A 19,333-nucleotide genomic window follows, 5' to 3' on the forward strand; every position below is an offset into this window, starting at 1 on the left:
GGCCTGAAGTTCTTCCCGAACCACCTTTTTTTTGTGTTCGGGTAATCTATAAGGACGGCTACGCACTACCACCCCCGGGGGCGTCTCTATGTGGTGTTCTATGAGGTTGGTGCGTCCGGGCCGGGGCGAGAACACATCCGAAAACTCGGCCTGCAACTGGGCGACCTCCGTGAGTTGGGTCGGGGAGAGGTGGTCTCCACAGGGGACCGGAGAGGTGCGAGATGCCAATGACCCTTTTTGGATCTCCGGCCCCAGCTCCGCCTTCTCCGGAACTACCGACACCAACGCCACGGGGACCTCCTCATTCCAGAGCTTCAGCAGATTGAGGTGGTAGATCTGTAGCGCCCCCTCCCTGTCCGTTCGCCTAACCTCATAGTCGACGTCCCCGACTCGCCGTGTGACCTCGAAGGGCCCTTGCCACTTGGCGATTAATTTGGAGCTCGACGTGGGCAACAGGACGAGTACCTTATCTCCCGGAGTGAACTCTCTAAGGCGCGTGCCCTTGTTGTACAGGCGGGTTTGCCGTTCCTGGGCCTGCCGCAAATTCTCCTGAGTTAAGTGGGTGAGCGTGTGGAGTTTTGCGCGCAGATCCATAACGTATTGAATTTCATTTTTGCTCTGCGAAGGTCCCTCCTCCCAATTTTCCCGCAGTACATCTAAGATGCCGCGCGGCTTACGCCCATACAGTAATTCAAATGGGGAGAACCCCGTGGAGGCTTGGGGGACCTCTCGCACTGCAAACAACAAGGGTTCGAGCCACTTATCCCAGTTACGTGCGTCCTCACTTACGAATTTTTTGATAATATTCTTGAGGGTGCGGTTGAACCGTTCGACTAAACCGTCCGTTTGTGGGTGATACACGCTGGTGCGGATCGGCTTAATACCCAATAGCCCATACAGTTCGGCCAGTGTTCGTGACATAAACGAGGTGCCTTGATCAGTCAAAATCTCTTTCGGGATTCCGACCCGGGAGATGACGTGGAAGAGGGCCTCTGCAATACTACGTGCGGAGATATTGCGAAGAGGCACCGCTTCCGGGTATCGCGTTGCATAGTCCACCAGAACCAATATAAAGCGGTACCCTCGTGTTGACCGATCTAATAGCCCGACGAGATCCATCCCAATTCGTTCAAACGGGGTCTCGATTAATGGTAGGGGGCGCAAGGGCGCTTTTGGAATGGCCGCTGGGTTTACTAACTGGCATTCGCGGCACGCCGTACACCACTTACGGACGTCGCCGCGAATCCCCGGCCAATAGAATCGGGCCATTATCCGGGCGAGTGTTTTATCCTGCCCGAGGTGTCCCGCCATGGGATTAAAGTGAGCCGCCTGGAATACCAATTCCCGACGGCTCTTTGGAATTAACAACTGGGTGACACGCTCCTTCATCTGAGTGTCCTGCGTCACTCGGTATAACCTATCTTTTAAAATGGAAAAATAGGGGAAGGTCGGGGTGGCATTCGGCTGGAGTGTTTGACCATCGATTACTCTCACTTGGTCAAACGCGTGTCGCAGAGTTTCGTCTCGCGATTGTTCCAGTGGGAAATCCGCGAGGGATTCCCCAATAGAAAGAGGAGGAGCCGGGGGCTCCTCACTCTGTCGCGGAGATGACGTAGACGGCCCTGCGACCGCAGCTCCAGCCAAAATGACACCGGGACCCCCCCCGGCTAACCGGCAGGACCCACTCTTTACTAGGTGTGCCATCAACCCCCGGAATCCCGGCCAATCAGTCCCCAAGATTAAAGAGTGGGTAAGGCGAGGATTAACCGCCGCCTTCACTACAGATTTGTCCCCTCTGAAATGTATGTGGACCGACACCAACGGGTAGCAGTGAACATCCCCGTGCACACACAACACCTTCACCCCTTGTGCTCCCCCCAATGCCTCGTCTTGCACCAGGGTTTGGCGGATCGAGGTCTGGTTGCAACCCGAATCCACCAACGCCTGATAGGTCGCCCCTTGTACACTTACCGGTATGCGATATGCTCCGGCCTGATCGAGGGCAGCCTCTGGTGCGTCGGGGATCCGCACCACCGCCCCCACCTCCATCGCGGCACACTGTTGCTGCAGGTGGCCCGGTTCCCCGCAGCGCCAGCAAACCGGCCCGGGCCTCCCCTCTGCAGCTGTGGATTGAGGGTCACTCACCTGAGGGGGGGGAGAGACAGACACAGAAGGGAGAAACGGGAGGGCACCATGGGTGCGGCGGGCCGGCTGGGGTGGGGCCGGCCCCCGCCTCCGTGGTGGGGGAATGGGGCGAGGACGGGACACGGGAGGAGGGGGAAGAGAGAGAGAGAGAGAGAGAAGAGGAGAGAGAAGATGATGACATCCGTTGTCCTGCCGCCGGGACAGCCGCCAGATGATCCTCCGCCAGTCCTACGGCCTGATCCAGCGACGCCGGGCGGTGGCACTGGACCCACTCCACGGTTCCGGCGGGTAGGCGGGCGATGAACTGCTCCAGCGCCACCTGGTCGATGATCCCCTCGGCGTCGCGATCTTCGGCCCTCAGCCACCGCCAGCAGGCGTCCCGGAGCTGCTGGCCGAACGCGAACGGGCTGCCGACTTCCTCCATTCGCAGCGCGCGGAAGCGCTGGCGCTGCTGCTCCGGCGTGCGCCCCACGCGCTGGAGGACAGCCCGGCGAAGGTCGGCGTAGGCCAGCCGGTGGTCGGCGGGGAGCTGTAGTGCGGCTAACTGCGCCTCTCCCGTCAGGAGGGGGAGGAGGCGCGCCGCGCGCTGTTCCATCGGCCACCCCGAGGCTTCGGCGACCTGTTCGAATAATGTGATGAACGCCTCGGGGTCATCCTGCGGGCCCATCTTAGTCAAGGTGATGGGAGATGGGCCCGCGGCCGGGGCGCTGGTGGACCCCGCCGACGCGAGGAGGCGCCGGAACGCCTCACGGTCTTCCTGTTGAGCCAGCACCAGGGCTTCGAAGCGGCGCTCCTGCTCCTTCCGGAGTGTGACGAGCGCCTGGTGCTGGCTCTGCTGGGCCGTGGCGAGGGCGTGGACCAAGTCCGCGAACGGGGAGGATTCCATGGGGCTGCAGGACAGGTGCTCCACGATCCCGGGTTTCAGCACCACTGTAGCGAGAATCGCGTGTGGGTGGAGCACAGAGGACGGCAGGACAGAGATCAGGTTTGTCTAACGGCTTTATTGCCACACTTTTCAGGGTTGCAACACTGTTTCACAATAGCGCGAGAGACACACACACACACACAGCGTCTCGTCCGGGTCTCTCTCTGCTCTCGCTCTCCCTCCTTAAATAGGGCGGTTTACTGGGGAGAACACACAAAACACAGGTTAATGACACTCAGGTGAAGCGATTCTGCCACTTACCTTCCCCAACTCCGCCCTCCTGTCACAGACCGGTGCTTGACCACGCCCCCGCTGCCACAATGTTTATCATGCTTGTATGATAAAAACTCATGAAGATATTTATCTAAATACATGACCTAATTATGCTAAACCTCCCGAGCTTCGCCGATGAAGCTCTTGACCCCAGAGGGTTAATAAAGTACTGATGAGGTGATCACCTGAACCAAACCTGGTTTAACGAGGAAAAGTATTTTTTTAAAAAAACAAAAAAACACTGCTGTGGTCTAGTCTGGCTAACGCGACTTCAAAGCTCTGTGAGCATTTGGTCTGGCAAAGATACAACCCCGATTCCAAAAAAGTTGGGACAAAGTACAAATTGTAAATAAAAACGGAATGCAATGATGTGGAAGTTTCAAAAATCCATATTTTATTCAGAATAGAACATAGATGACATATCAAATGTTTAAACTGAGAAAATGTATAATTTAAAGAGAAAAATTAGGTGATTTTAAATTTCATGACAACAACACATCTCAAAAAAGTTGGGACAAGGCCATGTTTCCCACTGTGAGACATCCCCTTTTCTCTTTACAACAGTCTGTAAACGTCTGGGGACTGAGGAGACAAGTTGCTCAAGTTTAGGGATAGGAATGTTAACCCATTCTTGTCTAATGTAGGATTCTAGTTGCTCAACTGTCTTAGGTCTTTTTTGTCGTATCTTCCGTTTTATGATGCACCAAATGTTTTCTATGGGTGAAAGATCTGGACTGCAGGCTGGCAAGTTCAGTACCCGGACCCTTCTTCTACGCAGCCATGATGCTGTAATTGATGCAGTATGTGGTTTGGCATTGTCATGTTGGAAAATGCAAGGTCTTCCCTGAAAGAGACATCGTCTGGATGGGAGCATATGTTGCTCTAGAACCTGGATATACCTTTCAGCATTGATGGTGTCTTTCCAGATGTGTAAGCTGCCCATGCCACACGCACTAATGCAACCCCATACCATCAGAGATGCAGGCTTCTGAACTGAGCGCTGATAACAACTTGGGTCGTCCTTCTCCTCTTTAGTCCGAATGACACGGCGTCCCTGATTTCCATAAAGAACTTCAAATTTTGATTCGTCTGACCACAGAACAGTTTTCCACTTTGCCACAGTCCATTTTAAATGAGCCTTGGCCCAGAGAAGACGTCTGCGCTTCTGGATCATGTTTAGATACGGCTTCTTCTTTGAACTATAGAGTTTTAGCTGGCAATGGCGGATGGCACGGTGAATTGTGTTCACAGATAATGTTCTCTGGAAATATTCCTGAGCCCATTTTGTGATTTCCAATACAGAAGCATGCCTGTATGTGATGCAGTGCCGTCTAAGGGCCCGAAGATCACGGGCACCCAGTATGGTTTTCCGGCCTTGACCCTCACGCACAGAGATTCTTCCAGATTCTCTGAATCTTTTGATGATATTATGCACTGTAGATTATGATATGTTCAAACTCTTTGCAATTTTACACTGTCGAACTCCTTTCTGATATTGCTCCACTATTTGTCGGTGCAGAATTAGGGGGATTGGTGATCCTCGTCCCATCTTTACTTCTGAGAGCCGCTGCCACTCCAAGATGCTCTTTTTATACCCAGTCATGTTAATGACCTATTGCCAATTGACCTAATGAGTTGCAGTTTGGTCCTCCAGCTGTTCCTTTTTTGTACCTTTAACTTTTCCAGCCTCTTATTGCCCCTGTCCCAACTTTTTTGAGATGTGTTGCTGTCATAAAATTTCAAATGAGCCAATATTTGGCATGAAATTTCAAAATGTCTCACTTTCAACATTTGATATGTTGTCTATGTTCTATTGTGAATACAATATCAGTTTTTGAGATTTGTAAATTATTGCATTCCATTTTTATTGACAATTTGTACTTTGTCCCAACTTTTTTGGAATCCGGGTTGTATTAAGCCCAACCGTTTCCCAAAGGCGTGGTTGACCCGCCTCCCTGAAATGCCTCAGTTTGCTACTGGTCGAAGCCAGAAAAGGCTGTGACGAAGCTTAAACCAATCACATCACTCTTTCCTCTGACGTATATGACGCGACGGAAACTGCTTGAGTAACAGGAAGAACATAAATACCTCCAGGGCTGCTCTTTGCTCCGTTTTCAATGAGAACTTCCCGTTGAATGCTTTCAATACAGCATCTACCGCTGTGTCAAAGGCTTGCCGTTGCTCCATGTTCGTAATGTTTCTAGTGAATGAAGCGCTTCCGGCATAGATTCTGTAAACAATCTATGGCTTCCGGTCACAGTTCTACTACGTCACTGCCTTGAACACGCCTCTACCCAGGGCCGTTGGAGATGCTCAAAGTTGATTGGCTCCCGATTTTTCAGGAACTTGGAAGAGCTGTAGATAGCTTGCCTTGCCAGACTAAGCTCGCAACAGGCCCTCGTGTTGCATCACGCTTAGGATGGGTGGGCCCAGGCTAGCTGTGGTCATCACTGTCCTCTTGCAATAGGAACAGTTTGGATGGCAAAACCAGTGTTAGTAGTACCTTAAATTTAATTTGAATACAAAAATATATATTCATCATGCCATACTAGTTAAAATTAAAGTTTTGAATGAGAAAAGGCTTTCAGTCCTGGCTTTACTGGCAGAGGGATACAGTGAGCATCAGGTTGCTTCCATACTCAAAATTTCAAAGACAGCAGTTCATAAAAACAAGGTGAAGCAGCAGACATTGGGGACAACAAAGTTACAGAATGGCAGAGGGTGAAAACGACTCTCCACTGACCGGGATGATTATCAACTCCTTCGAATGTCACTCAAGGACATTCAAGGATGACATCAAGTGACCTAGAAAAAGAATGGCAAATGGCAGCTGGAGTTAAGTACACAACAAGGATGGTTCGAAACAGGCTCTTCCAGGTGAGGTTGAAGTCATGCAAAGCAAGAAAAAAAACCTTCATCAATGAGAAGCAAAGAAGAGCCAAGCTGAGGTTTGCTAAAGACCATAAGGATTGGACCGTAGAGGACTGGAATAAGGTTATCTTCTCTGATGAGTCCAATTTTCAGCTTTTCCCATCACCTGGTCGTAGTGGTTAGACAGAGACCTGGAGAGGCCTACAAGTCACAGTGTCTTGCATCCATTGTGAAATTTGGTGGCGGATTGGCAATGATCTGGGGGTGCTTCAGCCAGGGCTTTGAACCGGTTCAAGGAACGAAAACGAAAACCGGGAACTTTTTCTATTTCACATGGAACAGAAACGAAACCAGAAACTTTATTATTTTTTATGTTCCGGAACAGAAACGCTTATTAAAAATAATGGTAACCAGTTAATACCGGTTTTTATTTCGTTCCTCAAAGTTTCCGTAGCCTACAAATAAAAAAGCCATTCTTCTCCTGTGCAAGTTTCTATGACCCGCTGGGGTTCACTTCCTGTGTGACGTTCGCCGACTGAATGGAGAGAGCGGGAAGGTGGACTACTATCACGTCTCCATTACTGAGTGTCTGAGCAAAGAAGAGCCTGAACGATGCAACCTCCCTATTGGCTGTTTGTAAAAATGTATCAGTTGTTGCCCTTCCCACGGGAATCATCGCGGGCTCGAGAGACGAGACCTGACGAGTTAGTTCGTTGGTAGCAGAACAAAATGTCTGGACACAAATCGGGTTTTCAGAAAAGGAAAGAAAATAAACGGAGGGTTGAAAATACAAAAAAGGAGGCAGAAAATGCAAAACGAGTTTTAAGGTAGGACAAATGGTTACTTTTTAAGGCAGCCCGCCGTGGCTGCCTGCAGGCTTTCAGTTGTCTCATTGAATGGTTACTTTTCTGAGGCAGCCCGCCGTGGCTGCCTGCAGGCTTATTGATTATAGCCCATTTAGTTAAAATAGTTGATATAAAATGTTTATAGTTATAGTTATGTGATGGTTGTCCTGATTTAGACTGGTGTTTTTTTTTTTTTTTTGGGGGGGGGGGGGGGGGGGGGTTGCGCGATGTTGCACCCGGGTCCAGATTAGGGCAGAACCGGCCCTGGCTACATTTCAGGTGTAGTTTGTTTTATGTATGTATGTACTTGCATAGATGTGTACTTGGTCTTCCAATATGGCGCCTAACAAAATCTCGCGGCGCGGTGACATCATGCGGTAGCCCTCTATAGGGCCTGACTAGCCTTTGGTAACACACTAAACGAATTATCTTTCATTTTTGGCACTTTTTCTGTTTGTGTAGATGGGAAGACATACTGAGAATCCAAATTGCCAACATTTGAAATAATTGTTTTGAATTATTTCTTGTCTTATTTAATGAAGGTTGTAATAGAATTAGCCTACATTTGGCTTAAGCTGGATGAGACAGAGACATAATTTTATAGCCATTTGTTAAACAGCTGACAGGGAACGTAATTAACCGTTCCGGGAACGAAATTTTTTTGTTCTAACCGGTTCGGGAACGTCTATTTAATGGTGGAACCCAAAACCGGAAACGTTAAAATTCCATTTCTGTTCGGAACGAACCAATAGGAAAAAAATTCTGGTTCAAAGCCCTGGCTTCAGCAAAGCTGGAATGTAGTAGATTTTTGTTTGTGAAGGACACATGAATCAAGCCATGTACAAGGATATCCTGGAAGAAAACTTGCTTCCTTCTGCTCTGACAATGTTCCCTATCTCTGAGGATTGGGTTTTCCAGCAGGACAATGCTCCATGCCAGACAGCCAGGTCAATCAAGGTGTGGATGGAGGACCACAAGATCAAGGCTCTGTCATGACTAGCCCAATCTCCAGACATGAACCTCACTGAAAACTTCTGGAGTGTGATCAAGAAGATGGATGGTCACAAGCCATCAAACAAAGCTGAGCTGATTGATTTTTTTTTTCCAGGAGTGGCACAAAGTCACCCAAAAGCAATATGAAAGACTGGTGAAGAGCATGTGAAGACACATGAAAGCTGTGATTAAATGTCAGGGTTATTCCACCAAATATTGATTTCTGAATGCATCCTAAGTTCAAACATTAGTAATGTGTAGTTTAAAACTGAATGTGATCTTGATTTCTATGCATTACTCAAGGTCTGAAAACACTTTATCTTTTTTTTTGTTATTTTGGCAAGTTGTCATTTTCTGCAATTAAATCCTCTAAGTGGCAATATTTTTATGTGGAATTTGGGGGAAATCCTGTCAGTAGTTTATGGAATAAAACAAAATATTCATGTTCCTCAAACACTTATAAATAGTAAAACCAGAAAAACTGACAATTTTGCAGTAGTCTCTTAATTCTTTTCCAGAGCTGTATTTTCCGATGTTTCACTCTGATGCCATCACTCCCAGTGTTTTCCTGCTGACTTGATGCGCATTGTCAAAATGGCGAACCGGTTCAAAATTAAATTTCTTTTGATTAACTTGTGTACTTTTTTGTGGATGTGTCCATATAATATAAAGAACATATCATATCTTCATGGTCACATGAAGATATGAAGTTTATCTTCTTATGTTGAAAAATATTTCACTTTTGAGATTTTGAATTTGTAGTGGTTAGCGCTGTCACCTCACAGCAAGAAGGTCCGGGTTCGAGCCCTGTGGCCGGCGAGGGCCTTTCTTTGCGGAGTTTGCATGTTCTCCCCGTGTCCGCATGGGTTTCCTCCGGTTGCTCCGGTTTCCCCCACAGTCCAAAGACATGCAGGTTAGGGTAACTGGTGACTCTAAATTGACCGTAGGTGTGAATGTGAGTGTGAATGGTTGTCTGTGTCTATGTGTCAGCCCTGTGATGACCTGGCGACTTGTCCAGGGTGTACCCCGCCTTTCGCCCGTAGTCAGCTGGGATAGGCTCCAGCTTGCCTGCAACCCTGTAGAACAGGATAAAGCGGCTAGAGATAATGAGATGAGATGAGATTTTGAATTTGCTTTTGAGATGCAGTTCAGATAAGCACCTGCTCTTCTGCCCTAACTGACACTCTATCTGCACACATCACAGGTACCATAGCAACCAAAAGCACCTGGACTCATAAGAACCACTTCACCTTGACATCTCAAGATGCAGCCCACTGACTGAATAGTAGATACTATAACAAGGCACTTGCATGTGTTTTTAGTATGTAATATTTCGTACACTTGCTCGCTATAGCAGATTTTAAAAAAACCAACACTTGACACCCTTTGGCCTCCATGATGTGGTTGGTGTTGATTACTGTGATTTGTGGCAGCGGAGGCGTGGTCAAGCGGCGGTCTGTGAATGGAGGGTGGAGTCAGGGAAGGTAAGTGGCAGAATCACTACACCTGATGTTAGTTAACCTGTGTTTGTGTGTCTTCCCCAGTGACCACGCCCTATAAAAAAGGAGAGAGAGAGCAGAGGAGGGAGACTCTCTCCAGCCAGGAGGCTTGTGTGTGTGCACGCGCGAATAGTTTAAAGCTGAAAAGCTATAATAAAGAGTTTGAGAACTCAGTTCTGGCCTGCCATGCTTCTGTGCTCCACCTACCCTAAACGATTGTAACAGTGATCTTCACAAGAAGGGCAAGTTATTAAGAACCTGGCATGACTCATGACAAAAAGCAGAACGTTGTTATTTCACAACAGTACAAAGTTTCAAAAGTATTTCGTATGACATAACATCAGATATACATAAAAAATTCAGGACACTGTAATACCTGCCAAACTCACGCAATTGACCACAGCATGCATTGCATCACCCTGGGGTAATGAGTAATGCACCAATAAAAGAGGAAAAACAGGTTTGCAGCCATGCCTGTGGCTATGTTGGTATCTCTTTTTGCCTTGGATTATAAATGCCATACCAAAGAAAAAAAATCTTTTCATCGCTGCCTTATTTTTTTCACAGCATTGTCTTCTGCCATGTGCCCATGATTTTCAGGATGACTATATCACTATATCACATTGAAATATGGAAAAGACTTGTCTCGACACAGCTAACCACAAAGAAGCAAGACTGAGGAGTGTATTTTAACATTTCATGCAGGTTGCACAACAGTTAATTTAGGTTTCAGTTGCTTCCATGGTAAAACTATGCCTGTAGATGTTATAGCATGCTGTTAGGACTTGTCATGGCAAGCAGAGATTACTGAATAATAGTTTGAAAAGCCTGCAATGGACTGGCTTCCCACATAAGGGTGTATTTTTGCCTCATGCTCACTGTTCAAAGGACTGCAACCCCTGAGCATGATAAAGTGGTTAATGAATGAAGATGAATGAATGAATGAATTTTCAAAGGCTTGTATGAAAGCTCTAAATGGGACAGACCCTTCCTTCACCCTTCCTCTGGTGAACGACATGTTGGAGCTCATAAAGAATGCCTGGCTCAGGTGGCTTTTGTTGAGTCCATATAAAATTGAGAAATATGTTTACATCAACAAATTAGACTTTATATTCAAACCATTAAGATTCGCTTTAAAATAAAATACAGTAGTTACAAATCCACAGTTCTGGATATTTGTGCATTTAATTTTTACAGATATTATAAAAAAGTGCGAGACATATTTTAAAAAGACATGACTTAAAGCACCTCACATATAAATAATAATAATAATAATAATAATAATAATAATAATAATAATAATAAAAAGTCAACTCTGGCCTAAGGTTGACATAGTATACAATTTCTAAGTCACACTAAAAAAATAAATAAATAAAAGAAAGAAAGAAAGAAAGAAAGAAAGAAACCTGAAAGGACAGAACTAACATATTATTGAGGTCAAACAGAAAAAAAGCTGCTATTGGGCTCTACTTTCTAACATTTCTCACAGGGTGTAATGATTGTTTAAGTCTTTTGCTAATAACAAAACACATCATTTCAAAGAACCAGTGGGATTTTTTTTTTGCAAAACTGTACATGAAAATTCACTGCTCTGGATATGAATGCCTATGTAACACAGCAGAGCTATTAGGTCTTCAGCATGTCCTGCGTTGTGTTTTTATCATCCATGAGACGTAGACTTGTATTCATTTCTGTGCTTGAGCTGGCAGCACGAGTGTTGGCCTTAGATGACCTCTGGCGACGGGTGCCATTACAGACACATCGCAGCAAATTCTTGATGGTGGACCACATCTCATCATCCTTATAAGAGTATACGATAGGATTCATCACAGAGTTGAGAATAGCCAGAAGAACCAATCCATGCTTAAACTTCAGCAAATGGCATTTATCACAATTTAAGCCATCCAGGAGAAGCACAATAAGACCAGGTGTCCAACAGATCACAAAAACCCCTACAAGAAGAAGAAATAAAGCTATATTAGAGCATATGAATTCAGTACTTACACACACAAAACACACACACACACACGGGGAAGCACAATGTTCTATAGCCCCATGTCCAAAAAGTTGGGATGCTGTGTAAACTGTAAATAAAAACAGAATGTGGTGATATGTAAATCATGGAAATACTATCTTTCATTGAAAATAGTTCAAAGACAACATATCAAATGTTGAAACTGAGAAATCTTATTGTTTTTTGAAAAATATGTGCTCATTTTAGAAGAAGAAGAAACCTTTATTTGTCATATGCACACTTCAAGCACAGTGAAATTCATCCTCTGCATTTAACCCATCTGAAGCAGTGAACACACACACACTCAGAGCAGTGGGTAGCCCAGAGCACCCAGGGAGCAGTCAGGGGTTAGGTACCTTGCTCAAGGGCACCTCAGCCCAAGGCCGCCCCACACCAACCTAACTGCATGTCTTTGGATTGTGGGGGAAACCAGAGCACCCGGAGGAAACCCATGCAGACACAGGGAGAACATGAAAACTCCACACAGAAAGGCCCTCACCAGCCGCTGGGTTTGAACCCAGAACCTTCTTGCTGTGAGGCGACCATGCTAACCACTTGCACCACCCGATTTTGAAGTTGATGCCAGCAACACGTTTCAAAAAAGTTGGGACAGGGGCATGTTTACCACTGTGTTGCATTGCCTCTACATTTAACAACAATCTGTAAATGTTGGAGAACTGAGGAGACCAATTGCTGTAGTTTTGAAAATGAAATGTTGTCCCATTCTTGGCTGATATAGGATTTCAGCTGCTGTTTTCAGCAGTGTTTCATGATGTTTTTAATGGGAGACAGGTCTCAACTGGAGGCAGGCCAGTTTAGCGCCTGGAATCTTATACTACAGAGCCATGCAGTTTTAATACACTCACTGGCCACTTTAATAGGAACTTGTTCTTAATTCTAAGATTCCTGTTCTTGGTGGGCAGGAGTGGAAGCCAATGTGGTGTCCTGCTGTTGCATGCTGAGATGCTTTTCTGCTCACCACGGTTGTAAAGTGATTATATGAGTTACTATATCCTTCCTGGCAGCTTGAACCAATCTGGCCATTTTCCTCTGACCTCTCTGATCAATAAGGCGTTTCCACCCACAGAACTATCTCTCACTCAGTGTTTTTTTTTTTTAATCATTCTGTGTAAACTCTAGAGACTGTTGTGTGTGAAAAACCCCAGGAGATCAGCAGTTTCTGAAATACTCAAACCCGTCCATCTGGCCCTAACACCCATGCAACAGTGAAAGTCGCAGAGATCACAATTATTCCCATTCTGATGTTTGAGGTGAACATTACCTGAAGCTCTTGATTTGTATCTGCATGATTTTATGCATTGTGCTGCTGTCAAGGGATTGACTGATTAGATAACTGCATAAAACAGCAGGTGGATGGGTGTTCCTAATAAAGTTATTAATCCCCTTAAGTGTAGGATCCTGTTTTTGACTGCATATTCATAAAAGGATTCCGAGGCTATGACAGAATATGTAAAATTAAACTTTTCCCCCTCTGTGACTTTCTCTGCATGCAGGCCATCTCTAACCCTGTGAAAAGAGTTAACAACATTTTCTTTTTTTTCCTCTTAATTTTCATGTTATGTTTTGAGCATCATAATATTTTTCTAAGCAGTTTTAATAGTCTGCCATTTCCACCTAAAATGCAGCTAAGCTGCTAGCTAAAGAAGAAAGTGATAGTTAGCTAGCTAGATTTATAAACAACACATTTCAGAAATTAATGCAAACAATATCAAATAGGTATGGTGGTGTAGTGGTCATCGCTGTCACCTCACAGCAAGAAGGTTCGGGGTTTGAACCTGCCAGCCAACTGGGGCCATTCTGTGTGAAGTTTGTGTGGGTTTCCTCTGAGTGCTCCAGTTTACTCCCACACTCCAAAGACATGTAGAGTAGGTGAACTGGCTACTCTATATTGTCCACAGGTGTGAGTAGGTTGAGACCGGCTAGTGGCCTAGTGGTAGTGTGTCCGCCTCTCGATTGGGAGATCGTGAGTTCTATTCACGGTTGGGTCATACCAAAGATCATCATAAAAATGGTACCTACTACCATCTGGCAAGGCACGCTGCAATACAGATGCGAGTAGGGAGTTAAACTCTCGTGGTTACCAGAGGACTAGCCCCCCTCTGCAACCCTAGCTATGTAGTAGGCGAGAGGCCGAGGGCTGTGAAACGGTGCCGCCCCGATGCGCCACTTGGCGTGGGAAGGGAAGTCAGTCAGTCAGTCAGTGAGTAGGTTGAGGAGAACCTATTCCAGTCAGTCTGCATTTAGGAAGAAACTATACACTATATGACCAAAAGTTTATGGACACCTGACCATCACACCTGTTTGTGCTTTTCAAACATCCCATTCCAGATTTAGTCCCCCATTGCCGTTAAAATAATTTCCACTCTTCTGGGAAGTTTCAAAATTAATCATCATTGTAATAATCACTAGTCACTGATGAAGTGATTCTGATTAACCCCAGATAAAGGTCAGTTGTTTCTGTAGGAGTTTCTCCTTGGTTCATCTGACTGCTGAAGCTATGGTCCACAATAAGCTTACAAAACATGTACAGTCACTGGCCACTTTATTAGGTACAACCATATACCTGCTGTCTTCTGCAGTTATCTAATTAGCCAATCCCTTGACAGCAGCACAATGCATAAAATCATGCAAATACAAATTAAGACCTTCAGTTAATGTTCACTTCAAACATCAGAATGGGAATAATTGTGATCTCTGTGATTTTCATTGTGGCATGGGTGTTGGTGCTAGATGGACTGGTTTGAATATTTCAGAAACTGCTGATCTCCTGGGGTTTTCACACACAAACAACAGTCTCTCGAGTTTACACAGAATGGTGCGGGGGGAAAAAAACACACTGAGTGAGTTAGTGACAGTTCTGTGGGTGGAAACGTCTTATTGATCAGAGAGGTCAGAGGAAAATGGTCAGACTGGTTTAAGCTGCCAGGAAGGATATAGTAACTCATATAATCACTCTTTACAACTGTGGTGATCAGAAAAGCATCTCAGTATGCAACAGCAGGACACCACATTGGCTTCCACTCCTGCCAGCCAAGAACAGGAATCTTAGAATTAAGAACAAGTTCCTATTAAAGTGGCTGGTGAGTGTATGGGATCTCATTGTCAAAAGGTATTGATCAGAAGAGGATGGGTTAGGGCAAATCAAGCAAAAGGTGTTTAGTATTAGTTAAGGGGTATGCATACTCATGCAACCATGTTATTGTATGTTTTTCCTTTTTTCCACCTGAAATGTTATTGTTTGCTCATCTCATCTCTAGCCGCTTTATCCTGTTCTACAGGGTCGTAGGCAAGCTGGAGCCTATCCCAGCTGACTACGGGCGAAAGGCGGGGTACACCCTAGACAAGTTGCCAGGTCATCACAGGGCTGATACATAGACACAGACAACCATTCACACTCACGGTCAATTTAGAGTCACCAGTTAACCTAATCTGCATGTCTTTGGACTGTAGGGAAAACCGGAGCACCCGGAGGAAACCCACGTGGACAACATGCAAACTCCACACAGAAAGGCCCTCACCGTCCTCGAACCCAGACCTTCTTGCTGTGAGGCGACAGCGCTAACCACTACACCATCGTGCCGCCCCGCTACTGTTTGCTATTCACTTGAATTTTGTTGGTTGCTATATCACAGTAAGGGTGGAATATGTAGAAGAGATGCAAATCTCAACTAGAAGGGCATTTGGTAGAGTGCCCTCCACCAAGCCACATATTGGAATTTGCATCAAAATCTAAATCAATTGTTCCTCGGACCATGGCCCACATTTCCTCAAACTTTCATCAAAATCTGTTAACTACTTTTTGAGTTATATTGGGAACAGACAAACAAAAAAACAAATGGAGGTGAAAACATAACTTTCTCCAACAAAGCTGGTGGAGGTATTTCATGGAACAAACACAGCTTTAAGGATGATGTGAAATTCTGTCAACTAAACACAATGTATGTAAATCAATGCTGTAGCGCATGTAGGGGCTTGTGTTCAGGAATAACAGTGTTCTTCAGCAGTACAATAATGATTTTGTTTTCAGCATTAGAACACACATGAACATACAACAGAAATACTCAAACCACTGCCAGTATAAGGGGCAATAATTGGGCTTATTCCACCCAATCACTACACTATACACAACTGTAGCACCACTCACTCGACTGAAATGTTTTGCCATTAAGATTTTACAACATAACCACATCAACTGGGGAATCCTCTGTGGTTAGTATGGACCACATGTAAGCTACCATCCCCTATAATCTCATAATAAAATATCTGCAGGAAAAGCAGGGAATGCATGTTGCACATGTGGCAGTTCAGTTTCGAAGCTTTTTGACCCAATGTTTTCTGTGGTAGCAAAAAATGGCAAAAAACAAAAACAAACAAACAAAAAACCCTTAAGTTTCTCCTTCCAGGGGCTCCAAGAATATGATACAAAACATACCCTTGATCTGTGATGACCTGGCGACTTGTCCAGGGTGTACCCTGCCTTTCGCCCGTAGTCAGCTGGGATAGGCTCCAGCTTGCCTGCGACCCTGTAGAACAGGATAAAGCGGCTAGAGAGAATGAGATGAGATGAGACATACCCTTGATTTTTTTTAAAATATTTATACATGATAAGTGTAAGTGTCAGGAATGGCTTATTTAGTAGTAATTTTTTGAATAACCACAAGGAATTGTCAGAAAAAAAAAGCTTCCATTGCCCCTGGGTTATTGAGAATGTTTATTATTGTGGTATTTCAGGAATGCTTAGAGCATTAGCAGAAAGCATGTTTCTGCTACTGGCTACTTACTGTGTGCATGCTGTATAAAGAATAAAACACACCAGGGAACGTTGTTAAAGGAAAATGATCAACTGTGGGCTTCTGTTATGCAGTACAATCCCAATGTTTATTATTTTCCTATTATAGCAGGTCCTAAATATATTTTATTCCTTTTATACTACAGCAATTTAGAAACTATAAGTAGGTAATAGTTAAAAGTTGAACCGTGTCCTCAGGAGGATCTTTAATAAAACCAAAAATGCAGCTTTTCATGTTACTGGAGAATCGCGATTCACAAAAACCTGACCTGAAGACAATTGCTGTGGGTGGAAAACTTAAAGGAACAGCATTACCTTTGACACTTCTTCCACAATTGTTGAAGTATACATACACTATATATATATATATATATATATATATATATATATATATATATATATATATATATATACACATACACACACACTACCATTCAAAAGTTTGGGGTCACTTTGGCATTTCCTTATTTTTGAAAGAAAAGCACTGTTCTTTTCAATGAAGATCACTTTAAACTAATCAGAAATACACTCTATACATTGCTAATGTGGTAAATGACCACTCTAGCTAAATTCTACTAAGGCCCTGTCCACACGGCAACGGATTCAGGTGACTCCGATACAATTGCTTATCGTTTAGGCCTGGCGTCCACACGGCACCGGCGTTTTGGGTGCCCAAAACGCAATCTTTTTGAGAACGGGTTCCAGAGTGGAAAGATCTGGCAACGTTGCCGTTGTGAAGTCGTCTGGATGAGTAGAACGGATTTGTTTACGATGACGTCACAACCACATGACTGTGAGTGCTTCATGCCGGGTAGAAGTGTAACGAACTCGATGCGAGTTGTCAACAAATCCTATAACTTGGTTCATGAAACGCGCTTACAAAATATTTTCACTGTGAATATTTATTGTGTAATGGTGCAAAGTGAGAGAGAGAGAGAGAGAGAGAGAGACTCTGCCCTTAGGGCAGAGTCAATCCCGCCAGCAAAAATAGGGAAAAAAAGGAGCGATCTCACCTCTTCAGATGTTGGTTTAAGTCCGACAATACATTCCTCAAAAAGGGCGTAGAAGAGCAAATTAATCCATCAACGTGTAGCATTCAATTTATTCCGGACCATTAAAGACGCCGCCTTCCGCGTAGAATCATACGTCATCCTCGCCGCCATATTGGATAGGTCAAAGCGGAGAATAAAGATTCATGTGCTGCGTTTAACTGTACCAACAGGTTTACCGTCCAAACGAGATCACATGGGATTACCTTTCACAGGTGAGAAACAACAAATTAATCCATCAACGTGTAGCATTCAATTTATTCCGGACCATTAAAGATGCCGCCTTCCGCGTAGAATCATACGTCATCCTCGCCGCCATATTGGATAGGTCAAAGTGGAGAATAAAGATTAGCTGCGTTTAACTGTACCAACAGGTTTGCCGTCCAAACGAGATCACATGGGATTACCTTTCACAGGTGAGACTGGAAAAATACTTTTCATTGTATTTGGTCATTATAATGTAATTTTACGAACAGATTTTCCTGACTTTGTGGCTAATATGAAGTCTCGCGCATAATAGTTTATGCGCATGCGTCCTTACTTCTTCTATTGTTCTGGTGTCTCCGAAGGGACCGTCTTACAGCGCCCCTAGAGGTGTGGCATGTGTATTGCATCGTTTTCAGCAAGCGTTGCATTGCCATATGGACCTGATATTTTACTGATCGTTGCCCATTTGGACGCGATATATTTTTAAATAACATCTCGTTGCCGTTGTCATGTGGATGTAGCCTGAGTTTCTGGAGCATCACATTTGTGGGGTCGATTAAATGCTCAAAATGGCCAGAAAAATGTCTTGACTATATTTTCTATTCATTTTACAACTTATGGTGGTAAATAAAAGTGTGACTTCTCATGGAAAACACAAAATTGTCTGGGTGACCCCAAACTTTTGAACGGTAGTGTAAATATTGGATTGTGGTAGAAACAGTATGTGACATTTCTGTGACCTTTCTCTCGTCAGCTAATTTCTCTCTCTTTTTTTGTTTGCACTGTTTACTTATTAATGGGTTTGGTTTTTACTGTTCCTGTTTTATTTTTGCAATTCACCTGTAATAGCTTTTCCATTTAATACCATCATGCCCTAAAGTAAATTAAACCACAACTGTTATTTACATAAACTAAATAATGTAAACCCTTTCATTTAGATTAGACACTTTGTTAAGCCTCTTCGTGACAACAGTTCACAATGCAGCTGACAAACACAAATGGGTGGAAGGGTGCAGTAAATCAGCAGGGGATGGAGAGGGGGGTGTCTCCATTAAGATTAAGATCTTTGTTACGTCACCATTTTGATCACCACAACTTCTGACATGAAATTCAGGCTTTCGTCTAAACAGGGGAACAGGGGCGCTGCGCCCTCTTACTCTCGGCGTGCGCCCCCTTACCGACTCCGTGAAAACATCCCAGCAACACTACGTGACAATGTGTCTGATCATCAAATACGTTATAATTGCTCCAAAAATATTCCAATCATAGTAGATACACCGCCAGACGGTGCAAAAACAATCCGAATTGGCGTTTTCCAGACTGAGACACCATGTTGTTTAGTTGTTTACTTGTCGCGGCTGCTCTCGCGAGATTTGACATGGGTTACATACAAGGTCAGCTGACTTGTAGAGCGAGATTTCTCGAGACTGAATGACCTTTCACCTACTGGCGCGGGAGCTTTTGACAGAAGTAGTTCGCGAGTTGTTTTTGTTGACACTTGGGCATTTAAAGATGTCATCCCGCGGCACGAAATGGAAGAAAGCCAAAGACTGTCCGGGGCAGAGGAAGATTACTTCTTTCTTTTTCAATGTTGACAGACAATTTGTTACAATTTCCCTCTCAGATAGCCTCAGAATGTCCCATTGGAGCATTTTTCAAAGGCTACACAACCGGCACCATCCCCCCCCGCTTCGCTCCCTCG

The 19,333-nt window shown here is 44.7% G+C and overlaps 1 protein-coding gene across 2 annotated transcripts in view; it reads right to left on the reverse strand.

The window, feature by feature from the left end:
- Positions 1 to 10,717: 10,717 nt before the first annotated feature.
- The window catches only part of lpar3 (lysophosphatidic acid receptor 3), a 38,886-nt gene continuing 30,270 nt past the window's right edge, over positions 10,718 to 19,333 (reverse strand). For both annotated transcript variants that reach the window (XM_060941765.1, XM_060941766.1), the window contains exon 3: positions 10,718 to 11,503. In XM_060941765.1, the coding sequence (XP_060797748.1) occupies positions 11,178 to 11,503 (326 nt within the window). In that variant the 3' untranslated portion in view covers positions 10,718 to 11,177. The remainder of the gene's footprint in view (positions 11,504 to 19,333) is intronic.

This window comes from Neoarius graeffei, chromosome 15 (genome assembly GCF_027579695.1).
Source record: "Neoarius graeffei isolate fNeoGra1 chromosome 15, fNeoGra1.pri, whole genome shotgun sequence".
NCBI classification, from domain to species: domain Eukaryota; kingdom Metazoa; phylum Chordata; class Actinopteri; order Siluriformes; family Ariidae; genus Neoarius; species Neoarius graeffei.